The sequence below is a fragment of the Ictidomys tridecemlineatus genome, chromosome 5 (genome assembly GCF_052094955.1).
Source record: "Ictidomys tridecemlineatus isolate mIctTri1 chromosome 5, mIctTri1.hap1, whole genome shotgun sequence".
NCBI lineage: Eukaryota > Metazoa > Chordata > Mammalia > Rodentia > Sciuridae > Ictidomys > Ictidomys tridecemlineatus.
Window position 1 is genome coordinate 108,885,174 of NC_135481.1, and position 15,388 is coordinate 108,900,561.

A 15,388-nucleotide genomic window follows, 5' to 3' on the forward strand; every position below is an offset into this window, starting at 1 on the left:
TTATATATTTATATGCAAATTGTTAGTAGTTCATAATGTAAGACTTCACTAAAGAACTGCTGGTCTGTGATAGAATATATCCATTCTCAAATCAAAATCAAAGTGAAAGTCACATTTATGTACTTACAAAAGATCCCTTAAGAGTAAAGGTAGCCAATTGATGTGACACATTATAATATGGAAGAAATGGCCGTATACATGTAGAATGTTTATGACTCTGAGGGAATAAAAAAAATGTAAGTTATCCAAATGATATACAAGCTATTTAAGGTAGAGTTATTTACTGCCCCAAGATTTTAAAAAAAATAGCATACACAATTTATTTCATACTTTAAAATATTTTTTCTATTGTAACCTTAATGAATGTGCATTATGTGTATACAATCAAAACAAATATCAATGAGATATCAACTAAATCAAACTCTAAATTCATAGCTAAATTCCAGAGACTAAAATTGGTTTTTTGTTATAAATATTTTCCAAATAAAATACACCAAATAAAAATCAAAAGTTTGGATGTTTTTACTAAAAAGACATCACATATAAATACAAAGTAAAATCAGCTAAATATATATGACACACAGTTCTCACACTGCTGTCCTCATGTACTAAAGAGTTACTACTATGAATTGGGATCAAAAATGTACAATACACAATTCCTGCTTTAGAGAATTCAACAATTATAACGCACTTACAGTACCAGAGTCTGTCCCAGCCTTTGTAGATAATTAAAAAAAAATTATAACTATAATTAGACATTGTAATACCTACGCTCAGTAATTGATATATGACCAGAGAGAAAATCAGTACAACTACTGGAGAAATGAACAACACTATCAGGTAACTTCCAGATTAACATCTATAGACCATTCCATCCAACAAAAGCAAAATGGATATTCTGTTCAAGTGCACACAGAACACTGACCAAGGTACACCATATTCCTACCTACAAAAGAAGTCTCAATATATTTAAAAAGATTTAAGTCACACAAAGTACATTTTGTGACCATAGCAGAATTAAATCACAAATAAACAAGAAAAAAAACCCTCTGGAAAATTCTAAAATATTTAAAAACTAAATAACAAATTTCTTCAAGGGCCAAATAAAAAATAAAAATACTCAAAATGAAAACTTTCTAAATCTGACTAAAAATTAGTTTACTTATCTAAGAACTTCAACAAACTCCAAGAGTAAATACAAAGAGATCCATACACAGATGCATCTTAGGAAAACTTTGACTGCTGAAAGTCAAAGAAAAAAAAAAATCTTGGAAGCAGCAAGAAAAAATGGCTCGATTTACAAGGGAAGCTCAATAAGATTAACGATTACCATTGATACAGTGAAGGACATGTTCAAAGTGCTCAAGGACAAATAAAGTGTCAACCAAGAATCCTATATCCACAAAAACTATCTCCCCAAAAAAATTATAAAGGCAAAATAATGACATTCTCAAGTAAGCAAAAATTGAAAGACTGATGCAAGCAGATGCAGCCTTTACAAAACTCGACAAGAAATGCTTCAAGCTGAAAGCAAGGGACTCCAAAACAGTATTTCAAATCCACAAACAAATGTACTAGTAATCACGATTATTTTAAAGACAGTAAAAATGCATATTACCTATCCTTTCTTCTCATAACTGATTTTAAAGTTACTTTATGAGACAATATATTTAATTTTATTAGTGGGATTGCAATAAAAAGAAATGTTTAATTGCCACTAACAACACAAAGGAGCCAGTGGACAAAAAGCTAGAATGACACCAGATGGCAACTCAAACACACAGAAACAGATGAAAAGAACCCAAATAATAAATTAAAAACTAAATATAGCAAAAGCCATAAACATATGCTTGTTCACCTTTCTCTCTTAGTTTATTAAAAATATGAAGTAAAATTTATAATGTCTTCCCAAGTTTCTAACATGTAAGTAACGATACAATAAAAATCAAGCAAAGGAGGAGGGAAGAGAACAACCTATGAATAATATTTCTTTATCTCACTGGATCAATTAATTTAAATTTGAAGTGATTCTGATAAGATGTATATAGTACACTAGAACTATCACTAAATAAATAACACAAAAATATAGTGAAAAAAATCATTAAAGGAATTTAAATGTTACATCCAAAAATATTCATTTGATACAAATATGTTTGTGTGTGTGCGTGTGTGTGTATGTGTTTAGTAAAGGAGAAATCAAGGAACCAAAAATGAGATATATAGAATCACAACATTAACATTAAATGTGAATGGCCAACACAATCCAATGGAAAGTCCAGACTAGATAGAAAAAATGAGAGATCCAAGTATGTTCTGTTGAAAGGAGACAGACTTTGGATTCAAAGAAACAAGTAGATTGAAAATAAAAAGAGAGGGAAACTATATTAACAAACTACAAGAAAGTCAAAATGATAACAGCTAGAATGATAGCAGACAAAACAGATTGTTTAAAAAAAGAAAACTGTAACTAGGGATAGAGTATGACAGAAAGGTCAATACATTGGATAAATGGAGCAATTAGAAACATACTTGCACCTAAGAAGAAAGTCTCCAAATAACATGAAACAATAACTGACAGACTAGGGGAAGGAAGACAGACAATACAACAACTACAGTTGAGGATTTTAATTAGTAACTATTAATAACAGAGCAGGTAAAATAGAAGAATTAAATAATGCCATAAACTAACCAGACCTATGAAACATCTACATAGAACTCCACACAAGACTGAACATACAATCTTCCCAAGTCTACATTCTTCAGGATACACCAAATGACAGGCAATGAAACAAGAAATAAGTATATTTGTTCTTCAATCACAATAAAGTGAAATGAAAAATCAATAATAAAAAAAACTGGCAAAACTCACAGAAATGTGAAAATGAAACAATACCTTCCTAAATACCTTCCTAAACAATGGGCTGAGGAAGAAATCACAAGGAAAATTAGAAAAATACTTTGAAATGAGTAAAATGTAAATAGACCATAAAACTTCAGAATACACTAATATAATAAGAATATACTAAAGTACTGCTTATAGAGAAAGAAATAATTACAAATGCCTATATTAAAAAAAAAACTCAAAGCATTAACCTTCCTTCCACCTCAAGAAATACAAAATTTTTTAACTCACTAGAACTCAGTTTAAATCAGAAGTCATTAAACAGTATGCCATGGTTTGGATGTGAGGTGCCCTCCAAAAGACAATGCAAGAAGGTTCAGAGAAGAGATGATTGGGTTACAGAAGCCAGAACCCGATCAGTGAGCTAATCTCCTAATGAGATTAACTGAATGGTAACTGGAGGCATGGGTGTGGCTGGAGGAGGTGGGCAGTGGGTCTGTGGCTTTGGGGTATATATTTGTATCTGGTGAATAGCGTCACTCTCTCTCTACTTTCTGATCTTCTTGTGAGCTGCTTCCCTCTGCCACACTCTTCTGCCATGTTGTTCTGCCTCACTTCCAGCCTGGAGGAATGGAGCCTGCCATCTGTGGATTGGAGACCTCTGAAACTCTGAGCCCTCAAATAAACTTTTCCTCCTCTACAGTTGTTCTGGTCGGGTCCTTTTGTCACAGAAACAAACAAACAAAAAACTAACTAAAACTCAGTGTTTAAACTGTTTCCTGTGAACAAGCCAAATCCATAGGAAACTGAAGGGAAGAAATATTAAACACTAGAGTACAAATTACTGAAATAAGGAAAACAACAGTGAAAAATCAATAAAAGCAAAGTTGTTTCTTTGAAAAGAAGAACAAAATTAAACCCTTCAGAGAAAAATCAATAAAAGCAAAAATTGTTTCTTGGAAAATAAAGAACAACAACATTAAACCTTTAGGTAGACTAAGCAAGAAGAAAGGGAGAAGACTCAGGTTAGTGAGACCAGGAATGGAAAAGGGAATTTTTATTTTTACCAACCAAACTACAATTTTAAAAAGGGAATATTATGCACAATTACTTGCAAGTAAATTAAGTAACATAGATTAAAGAGACAAATATAAAAACAAAATCTATCTAATCTACTGAAGAAATAATATAAGATCTGGATAGACCATAACAAGAAAAAGAGACTGAAATAATAAACTAAAACTTTTGTGAAAGAAAGTCCCAGGGCCAGATGCATTACAGAGGGTTCCTTTGAAACACTTAAATAATTAATAGCAATCCTTCACAAATTCTTCAAAACAGAACATTTTACACTTCATCCTATGAGGTCAGTATTATCCTGATACCAAAACCAAAGACATCGTAATAAAACTGTGAGCCAATCTCAATTAAGAATAGAGACACAAAGTCCTCAATGAAATACTAACAAACCAAATCCAGCAACAAATAAAAAAAGAGTTATACATAATGACAAAATAGAATTTGTCTGGGGAATGTATGGGTGGTGCCACATTCAAAAATCAGTCAAAATAACATAACATACTATGAGAATAAGGGCAAAAATGACATGATTGTCCCAAAAGCCACACACAGCATAACAGAGACAATTAGACAAGCAAAAGAAATAAAAGGCAAATTAGATTAGAAAGGAAGAAGTAAAACTCTCTTCATTTACAGGCAGCATACTCAGAAAATCCTCTAGTAACCTACTTAAAAATTTTTAGAACTGGAGATCCAACATGGCGGCGGGCGCAGAGAGATCAAGTCTCTGACCTCTTCAGCTGCGCGGGCATAGGGAGTCGTAAACTGTCTAAATGCTGTTTGCTCAGGATCACTAGGCAATGCTGAGCTGACGTGGATCTGGGGTGAACAGTCTGGGCCTCTCAGAACACACACCGAGCCCAGATGGGCTGTATTCAAGCTCCCGTTTGCCTACTTCTCGAAGCCAAACCGCTGTGACTCAGCACTAACTATCCCGCCGAAACAACTGGTCGGCCCTTCTGATCCTACGGAGGTAAATGCCAACCGAGCCTTCATAGGCAGTGGCCACAGGATTGAAACGGGGCTTGGGAGAGACAGTCAGGACCCACCCGTTGCATTGGTCACCCGGCAAAGGGAACGAACTGTCACCATTTGATTGGGATACGACCATGGCAGAGAACTGACATCACCAAAATGCAGCAGAGGAGATAAATTCATTGAAACCAGAGGCAACAGGTGTGTAATCCCCTAGCCAATCCCTCTCCACACAGCAGGGAAAACTTAAGGGCCCCTTGCAGCTCTCCCGTGAGCGCGACAGCCAGACCGAGGGAATCAGGAGTGGCGTGGGACTCGTGGCGCAGAACTCCCGGCTACCGCTCCAACCAGTGCTGACAACTGAGGTCCCTGGCACCAACTACCAGGGGCGTGGCTACCGGAGGGCAAGCAAATTCGCTGGGGGTTCTCAGCCCCAAGCTCTACAAATTTAGGGTCTGAGGGAATGGCAAACAGGGAGAGTGTGCCCAAGCATTCATGAAAACAGAGTTCCCAGGAGCAGCAGACCAATATAGCCAGTACTGAGGTGAGCGTCACCGGTGAGCAGGGCCTGGCTTGATAAAAAGTGGGGAAGTGACTAGACACAAGAGAAGGCCCTAGGCACTCAGGATTGGAGACCCGCCCAGTCTGGGAGGAAGAGCTGCTGCACAGTGATTGGTTCCCGCCTATTGAGAGGAGAAGCTTGGCCCAGTGGGCACAGTTCCACCTATGGAAGAGAAGTTAATCAAACTCTAAGACTGCATTTATTAATTTTTTTTGTTTTTTTTTTAATTTGGGTTTTTTTTGTTTTTTGTTTTTTTATTTTCATTTTTTGTTGTTTTTAAATTTTTTTAATTTTTGTAATTTTTTTAAATTTTTTTATTTTATTTTTAAAATTTTTAATTTTAATTTTTATTATTATTTTTTTTCCAAATTTTTTTTTCTTTTTTTATTTTCTGTTCTTTTTTCTTTTGTCTTTTCATTTCTTTTCAATTCTCTTATTCGCCCTTCCTTGAATTCTACCTGCTTACTCTCATTCTCTTTAGTAACTTCTTCCCTTCCCTTCTAATACCTTTCCTCCCAAGCATCAAATAAATTTATAGGAGTAAACAGTAACTCAGCAGTCAAACAGAATGAGAAGTAACATGAGCAGCAAGAAAAAGCAAGGAAGAAAAGGAGTACAAACAATGCAGGAAAGCCTAAATATTCAGGAGGACCTAGATTCATCAGAAAAAATGGTCATATAAGGAACTCAAGGAATACCTTAGACAGATGGAATGGAACCTTAAAGAGGATATGAGACAGCAAATTCAAACAGTGAAAGAACACATTGAAAATGAATTACATAAACAGATAAAAGAAGAAGTTAAGCACCTTTATCAGGAGATAGAGATTATAAAAAAATCAAACAATAATTCTAAAAATGAAAGAAACTATAAACCAAATTAAAAACTCAAATGAGAGTATCACTAACAGAATGGAGCAAGTAGAAGCCAGAATGTCAGATAATGAAGACAAAATATATCATCTTGAAAAGAGTCTAGCCAACTCAGAAAGGCTGGTTAAAAATCACGAGAAAAACATCCAAGAGATATGGGATAACATAAAAAACACAAATTTAAGAGTCATTGGGATAGAGAAAGGTAGAGATTCAAACCAAGGGAATGAGTAACCTGCTGAATGAAATAATTACAGAAAACTTTCCAGAAATAAAAAAGGAAACGGATATACAAATTGTAGATGCATACAGGACACCGAGCACACAAAATCACAGTAGACCAGTGCCAAGACACATTGTTATGAAGATAGCCAATATACAAAACAAAGAGAAAATATTAAAAGCTACAAGAGAAAGGAGGCAGATTACATTCAGGGAAAAACCAATAAGGTTAACAACGGATTTTTCATCACAGACGCTGAAAGCAAGAAGATCCTGGAACGTATTTCAAACACTGAAAGACAATGGATGCCAACCAAGAATTCTGTATCCAGCAAAATTAAGCTTCAGGTACGACAATGAAATAAAAATCTTTCATGATAAACAAAAGCTAAAAGAATTTGCAGCCAGAAAACCAGCACTGCAAAGCGTCTTGAGCAAAACACTACACGAGGAAGAAATGATAAACAATAACCAAAACCATCAGTGGGAAGTGCCTCAGTAATGACAGAGGGCAGGGAGAAAGCTAATCATGGAGAAACAAACTAAATTAAAAAAAAAAAAGATAAATAATCAAACATGGCAGGAAGTACAAACCATATATCAATAGTAACTTTAAACGTTAATGGCTTAAACTCTCCAATAAAGCGACATAAGCTGGTAACATGAATTAAAAAAAACAAATCCAACAATATGCTGCCTCCAGGAGACACATCTGATTGGAAAAGACATACACAGGCTGAAGGTGAAAGGTTGGGAAAAAATATACCACGCACACCATCCTCGTAAGCAAGCAGGGGTGGCCATCCTCATATTGAATAAAATCGACTTCAAGACTGAGTTAATCAAAATGAATAAAGAAGGACATTATATACTGTTAAAAGGAACCATTCACCAACAAGACATAACAATTATCAATATTTATGCACCAAACAATGGTGCTGCAATGTTCATAAAACAAATTCTCCTCAAGTTCAAGAATCATATAGACCACAACACAATAATTATGGGTGACTTCAACACACCTCTCTTACCATTGGACAGATCCTATAAACAAAAGTTGAATAAAGAAACTACAGAACTCAATATCACAATCAATAACCTAGACTTAATTGACATATATAGAATGTATCAACCATCATCAAGTGGATATACTTTTTTCTCAGCAGCACATTGTTCCTTCTCAAAAACAGACCATATATTATGCCATAGGGCAACCCTCAGTAAATATAAAGGGGTGGAGATAATACCATGCATTTTATCTGATGATAATGGAATGAAACTGGAAATCAATGATAAAAGAAGGAAGGAAAAATCCTACCTCACATGGAAAATGAACAATATGTTACTGAATGATCAATGGGTTACAGAAGACATAAAGGAGGAAATCAAAAAATTATTAGAGATAAATGAAAATACAGACACAACATATCGGAATCTATGGGACACAATGAAAGCATTTTTAAGAGGGAAATTCATCGCCTGGAGGTCATTCCTCAAAAAAAGGAAAAACCAACAAATAAATGAGCTCACACTTCATCTCAAAGCCCTAGAAAAGAAAGAGCAAAACAACAGCAAATGTAGCATAAGACAGAAATAATTAAAATCAGAGTGGAAATCAACGAAATTGAAACAAAAGAAACTATTGAAAAAATTAACAAAACTAAAAGTTGGTTCTTCGAAAAAATAAATAAGATCAACAGACCTTTGGCCATGCTAACGAAGAGAAGAAGAGAGAGAACTCAAATTACTAACATACGGGATGAAAAAGGCAATATCACAACAGATGCTACAGAAAAACAGAAGACAATTAGAAATTATTTTGAAAACCTATATTCCAATAAAATAAAGATAGTGAAGACATCGATAAATTTCTTAAGTCATATGATTTGCCCAGACTGAGTCAGGAGGATACTCACAATTTGAACAGACCAATATCAAAGGATGAAATAGAAGAAGCAATCAAAAGACTACCAACCAAGAAAAGCCCAGGACCGGATGGGTATACAGCGGAGTTTTACAAAACCTTTAAAGAAGAATTAATACCAATACTTTTCAAGTTACTTCAGGAAATAGAAAAAGAGGGAGCTCTGCCAAATTCATTTTATGAGGCCAACATCACCCTGATTCCGAAACCAGACAAAGACACTTCAAAGAAAGAAAACTACAGACCAATATCTCTGATGAACCTAGATGCAAAAATCCTTAATAAAATTCTGGCGAATCGGATACAAAGTCACATCAAAAAAATTGTGCACCATGATCAAGTGGGATTCATCCCTGGGATGCAAGGATGGTTCAATTTACGGAAATCAATAAATGTTATTCACCACATCAATAGACTTAAAGACAAGAACCATATGATCATCTTGATAGATGCAGAAAAAGCATTCGACAAAGTACAGCATCCCTTTATGTTCAAAACATTAGAAAAACTAGGGATAACAGGAACTTACCTTGACATTGTAAAAGCTATCTATGCTAAGTCTCAGGCTAGCATCATTCTGAATGGAGAAAAACTGAAGGCATTCCCTCTAAAATCTGGAACAAGACAGGGATGCCCTCTATCACCACTTCTATTCAATATAGTTCTCGAAACACTGGCCAGAGCAATTAGACAGACGAAAGAAATTAAAGGCATAAAAATAGGAAAAGAAGAACTTAAATTATCACTATTTGCAGGTCACATGATTCTATACCTAGAAGACCCAAAAGGGTCTACAAAAAACTACTAGAACTAATAAATGAATTCAGCAAAGTGGCAAGATATAAAATCAACACACATAAATCAAAGGCATTTCTGTATATCAGCGACAAAACTTCTGAAACGGAAATGAGAAAAAACACTCCATTCAAAATATCCTCAAAAAAAAAATAAAATACTTGGGACTCAACCTAACAAAAGAGGTGAAAGATCTATACAATGAAAACCACAGAACCCTAAAGAGAGAAGTAGAAGATCTTAGAAGATGGAAAAATATACCCTGTTCATGGATAGGCAGAACTAACATCATCAAAATGGCGATATTACCAAAAGTTCTCTATAGGTTTAATGGAATGCCAATCAAAATCCCAACGGCATTTCTTGTAGAAATAGATAAAGCAATCATGAAATTCATATGGAAAAATAAAAGACCAAGAATAGCAAAAGCAATTCTAAGCAGGAAGTATGAATCAGGCGGTATAGCGATACCAGATTTCAAACTATATTACAGAGCAAAAGTAACAAAAACAGCATGGTACTGGTACCAAAACAGGCGGGTGGATCAATGGTACAGACTAGAGGACACAGAGACTAATCCAAAGTTACAACTATCTTATATTTGATAAAGGGGCTAAAAGCATGAAATGGAGGAAGGATAGCATCTTCAACAAATGGTGTTAGGAAAACTGGAAATCCATATGCAACAAAATGAAACTGAATCCTCTCCTCTCGCCATGCACAAAAGTTAACTCAAAGTGGATCAAGGAGCTTGATATCAAATCAGAAACTCTGCATCTGATAGAAGAAAAAGCTGGCTCCGATCTACATATGGTGGGGTCGGGCTCCAAATTCCTTAATAGGACACCCATAGCACAAGAGTTAATAACAAGAATCAACAAATGGGACTTACTCAAACTAAAAAGTTTTTTCTCAGCAAGAGAAACAATAAGAGAGGTAAATAGGGAGCCTACATCATGGAAACAAATTTTTACTCCTCACACTTCAGATAGAGCCCTAATATCCAGAGTATACAAAGAACTCAAAAAATTAGACAATAAGATAACAAATAACCCAATCAACAAATGGGCCAAGGATCTGAACAGACACTTCTCAGAGGAGGACATACAATCAATCAACAAGTACATGAAAAAATGCTCACCATCTCTAGCAGTCAGAGAAATGCAAATCAAAACCACCCTAAAATACCATCTCACTCCAGTAAGATTGGCAGCCATTATGAAGTCAAACAACAACAAGTGCTGGCGAGGATGTGGGGAAAAGGGTACACTTGTACACTGCTGGTGGGACTGCAAATTGGTGCGGCCAATTTGGAAAGCAGTATGGAGATTCCTGGGGAAGCTGGGAATGGAACCACCATTTGACCCAGCTATTGCCCTTCTCGGTCTATTGCCTGAAGACCTTAAAAGAGCGTACTACAGGGATACTGCCACATCAATGTTCATAGCAGCACAATTCACAATAGCTAGACTGTGGAACCAACCCAGATGCCCTTCAATAGATGAATGGATAAAAAATTGTGGCATTTATATACCATGGAGTATTACGCACCAGTAAAAAATGACAAAATCATGGAATTTGCAGGGAAATGGATGGCTCTAGAGCAGATAATGCTTAGTGAAGCTAGCCAATCTCTAAAAAACAAATACCAAATGTCTTCTTTGATATAATGAGAGCAACTAAGAACAGAGCAGGGAGGAAGAGTAGGAGGAAAAGATTAACATTAAACAGAGACATGAGGTCGGAGGGAAAGGGAGAGAAAAGGGAAATTGCATGGAAATGGAGGGAGACCCTCATTGCTATACAAAATTACATATAAGAGGTTGTGAGGGGAATGGGAAAATAAACAAGGAGAGAAATGAATTACAGTAGATGGGGTAGAGAGAGAAGATGGGAGGGGAGGGGAGGGGGGATAGTAGAGGATAGGAAAGGTAGCAGAATACAACAGTTACTAATAGGGCATTATGTAAAATTGTGGATGTGTAACCTATGTGATTCTGCAATCTGTATTTGGGGTAAAAATGGGAGTTCATAACCCACTTGAATCTAATGTATGAAATATGATATGTCAAGAGCTTTGTAATGTTTTGAACAACCAATTAAAAAAAAGAAAATTTTTAGAACTAATAAATGAGTACAGCAAACCTGTGGAACACAAGACTAATATTTTTAAAAAATTCAATTATGTTTCCCTATACACTAGCAATGAAAAATATGAAAATGAAATTAAGACAATTTATTTGTAGTAGTATAAAAAATACTCAGGAATAACAACTTTAACCAAAAAAAAAAAAGCATAAGATGTATACACTGAAGCCTCAACACATCCTAGAAATTAGATAAGACATAATGAATAGAAAGATCTTCATGGACTACCATGTCACAATGGCAACACTCCCCAAGTTAATCTACAGATGAAGCAAAATCCCCAACAAAAGTCTAGGTAGCCTCAAATTGACAAGCGCTGATCCTAAAATTTACTTTGAAATGCAAGGGAGCTAGAATAGCCAGACAATCCTGAAAGAGAACAAAGTTGGGGAACTCATTCTTTCTGATTCTAAAACTTACCAAAGAACTACACTAATTAAGAAGTACGGTGCCCACCCAAGGATAGATATAGGAAAATGAAATATCATTGAGATTTCAGAAATAAACTCTCAAATTTATGGTCAACTGGTTTTCAACAAGGGTGCCAAAGACAGACAACTCAAAACATGAACAACAGTCTTTTTAACAAATGGTACTGGGACAACTGGATGTGCATAGACAAAAAAAAAAATGAAATTAGATAAATATGTAAAATGCCACATTAAGAAATAAAATGGATCAAAGACTTAAATGTAATATTTCAAAACTAGAACAATCTTATAATATAACATGGATGTAAATCTTACATATTCATAACCTTGGATTATGCACTGATTTCTTAGCTATGCCACCAAAAGCAAAAGAAACAAAAGGAAAAATTGGATTTCACTTCAATTTAAAATATTTTTTCTTCAAAAGTCAACATTTAGAAAGGGAAAGACAACTTACAGAATGGGAGAAAATATTTGCATATTATGCACCTGTTAAGGGAATTCTAGAAACAGAACTCCTACAGCTAAAGAATAAAATCACAGATACCCAAATTAAAAATGGGCAATGGGCTTTAAATAGACATTTCTCCAAAGATATACAAAAGCCAACAGGCACATCAAAATATATCCAACATCATTAGTCACAAAGAAAATACAAATCAAAAGCAATAACATGTCACTGCCTAGCCACTAGGATGGATATTACCAAAAAGATGGACAATGATGATTCATGAAGATACGGAAAAATCCTATGGCTCATATACCAGCTGGTGGCAATGTAAAATGGTGTGTTGACATTGGAAAATAATCTGGTAGTTTCTTAGAATGTTAAACAGAGTATCATTCAACCTAGCAATTCCAGTCCTTTATATACACACAAGAAAACTAAAACATGTGTCCACAGAAAAACTTCTATACAAATGTTAATTGCAGCATTCTTCGTAATAGGAATAATGGAGTTCAGTAAAAGTTATGCCAAAATACTTCTTTTATTGGTGCATTATAATTATACTCAATAGTGAGGTTCATTATGACATATTCATACATGCATAAAACATAATTTGGTCAATTTATTCCCCAATACCTCCCTTTTCCCTCTCCTCCCTCTCCCTAATCCACTTCCACTATTCTATGGTTTCCCTTCTATCTTCATCAGATTCCCCATCCCTTTTTCTCCCTTAAAATCTCTGATTTCCACATGAGAGAAAACATATGACCCGTGACTTTCTGAGTTTGACTTATTTCACTTAACAAAATGTTCTCAAATTTCATCTATTTTCTGTAAATGATAATTTTATTCTTCTTCATGGCTGAATAAAACTCCACTGTGCATATATACCAAATTTATTTTATTCATCCACCTGTTCATGGACACTTAGGGTGGTTCCATGATTTTGCTACTGTGAATCATGCTGCTATAAACTTGAGCATCAATACAGTATGCTGACTTTAATTCTTTTGGAAATTTACCAAGGAGTAGTATAGCTGGGTCATACGGTGGCTCCATTCCCAGTCTTTTGAAGAACCTCAATCTCCATAGAGGTTGGACAAATTCACAATCAAATCAACAGTGTATAAGTTGATTGATTTTTTTCCCTCAAATAATCACTATTTAAACTATTTTTTAGAGTTGTTTGTTTGTTTTGGTACTGGGGATTGAATCCAGGAGTGCTTAACCACTGAACCACATCCCCAGTCTTTTTTATTTTATATATTCAGACAGGGTCTTGCTATGTTGCTCAGGACCTTGCTAAGTTTAAGTTGAGAATGTTAGTTTTGGACTTATGATTCTTCTGCCTCAGCTTCCTGAGATGCTGGGGTTACAGGTGTGTGCATTGTACCCAGCTGTTGTTTGTTGGTTTTGGTTTTGATTTCTTTTGGGTGGTACTAGGGATTAAATTCAGGGCACTTGGCCACTGAGCCACATCCCCAGCCCTATTTTATATTTTATTTAGAGACAGGTTCTCATTGAGTCGCTTAGTGCCTAGCTTTTGCTGAAACTGACTTTGAACTCGTGATCCTCCTGCCTCAACCTCCTGAGCTGCTGGGATTACAGATGTGTACCACCCGCCCAGCTATTATTTGTATTCTTGATGATTGCTGCTCTAACTGGAGTGAGATGCAACCCTCAGTGTAGTGGTGATGTGCACTTCCCCAGTTACTAAATATGTTGACCATTTTTTCACGTATTTGTTGGCCACATGTATTTCTTCTTTTGAGAAGTGTCTGTTTAGTTCATTTGCCCATTTATTAATTGGGATATTTAGGGGTTTTTTTCCAGATATGAAACTCCTGTCAGAAAAGTAGCAAAGATTTTTCTCCCATTCTGTTGGCTATTTCTTCATGTTCTCTATCGTTTCCTTTTTTGTGCAAAGCTTTTTAATTTAACGCCATCCCATTTATTAATTATTAATATTATTTCCGGAGCTTTAGGAGTCCTATTGAGAAAGTAAGTGCCTGCCCCTATATTTTCTTCCAGCAGTGCAAAGTCTCTAGTCTAACCCCAAGGATTTTTTTTTATTCATTCTGAATAGACTTTTGTGCAGGGTGAGGGATTTGGATCTAGTTACATTCTTCTACATATGGATATTGAACTTTCCCAGGACCACTGGTTTAAAAGGCTGTCCTTCCTCCATGTGATGTTGCTGGTTCCCTTGTCAAAAATCAAATGACTGGACTATGTGGGTTTCCCTGTGTCCTCTAGTCCATTGGCCTAAAATCTGTTTTTAATGTCAATATCCTACTGGTTTAGTACTATACTTCTATAGTATAATTAGAAATTAGGCATGGTGATGTCTTGAGTATTGCTCTTACTGCTCAGAATTGTTTTACTTTTCCTGGGTTTACATTCTTTCTATGAATTTAGGGCATTTTTATATTTCTGTGAGGAATTTGCTGGGTTTTTTGATGGGGTTTGTGTTGAATTTTTAGATCACTTTTGGAAATATGACCATTTAAACAACATTAATTCTGCCCATCCATGAACATGGGAGGAATTTCCATTTTCTAGTGCCTGCTTCAATTTCAGTGTTTGGTAATTTTCATTGTAGAGGTCTTTCTCTTGGTTAGGTTTAGGTTTATTTCAAGAAATCTTTATTTTTCTTTTTTGAGAATGTAATCAATGAAATTTTTTTATTTTTTTTACAGCTGATTCATCATTCTTATATATAAAAGCTATTGAGTTTTGTATGTTTATTTTGTGTCCTGCTACTTTGCTGAAATAATTACTAGCTCGAGAAGTCTTCTCATGGATCTCTTTGGATCTTTTAAGATAGGATCATACCATATATGACTTCTTCCATTTCCATTTATATCCTTTTCATTTTCTTCTTCTGAATAAATGCTCTGACTAAAATTTCAAGAAGTACACTAAATGTAAGTGGTAAGAGTGGGATCCTTTTCTTGTTGTTGATATTAGAGAAAATACTTTCAGTTTTTTCTTGTCCACTATGATGCTGGCTTTGGGAGTGTTGTATGTAGCCTTTATGATACTGAAATAAGTTCCTTCTGTCCCTAATTCCTTCACTGTTTTCATA

The 15,388-nt window shown here is 35.2% G+C and overlaps 1 protein-coding gene across 5 annotated transcripts in view; it reads right to left on the minus strand.

Moving 5' to 3' along the window:
- The window catches only part of Galc (galactosylceramidase), a 74,661-nt gene that overhangs the window by 12,981 nt on the left and 46,292 nt on the right, over positions 1-15,388 (minus strand). For all 5 annotated transcript variants that reach the window (XM_078050660.1, XM_078050662.1, XM_078050664.1 and 2 more), the window contains one exon: positions 128-217. In XM_078050660.1, the coding sequence (XP_077906786.1) occupies positions 128-217 (90 nt within the window). The remainder of the gene's footprint in view (positions 1-127; positions 218-15,388) is intronic.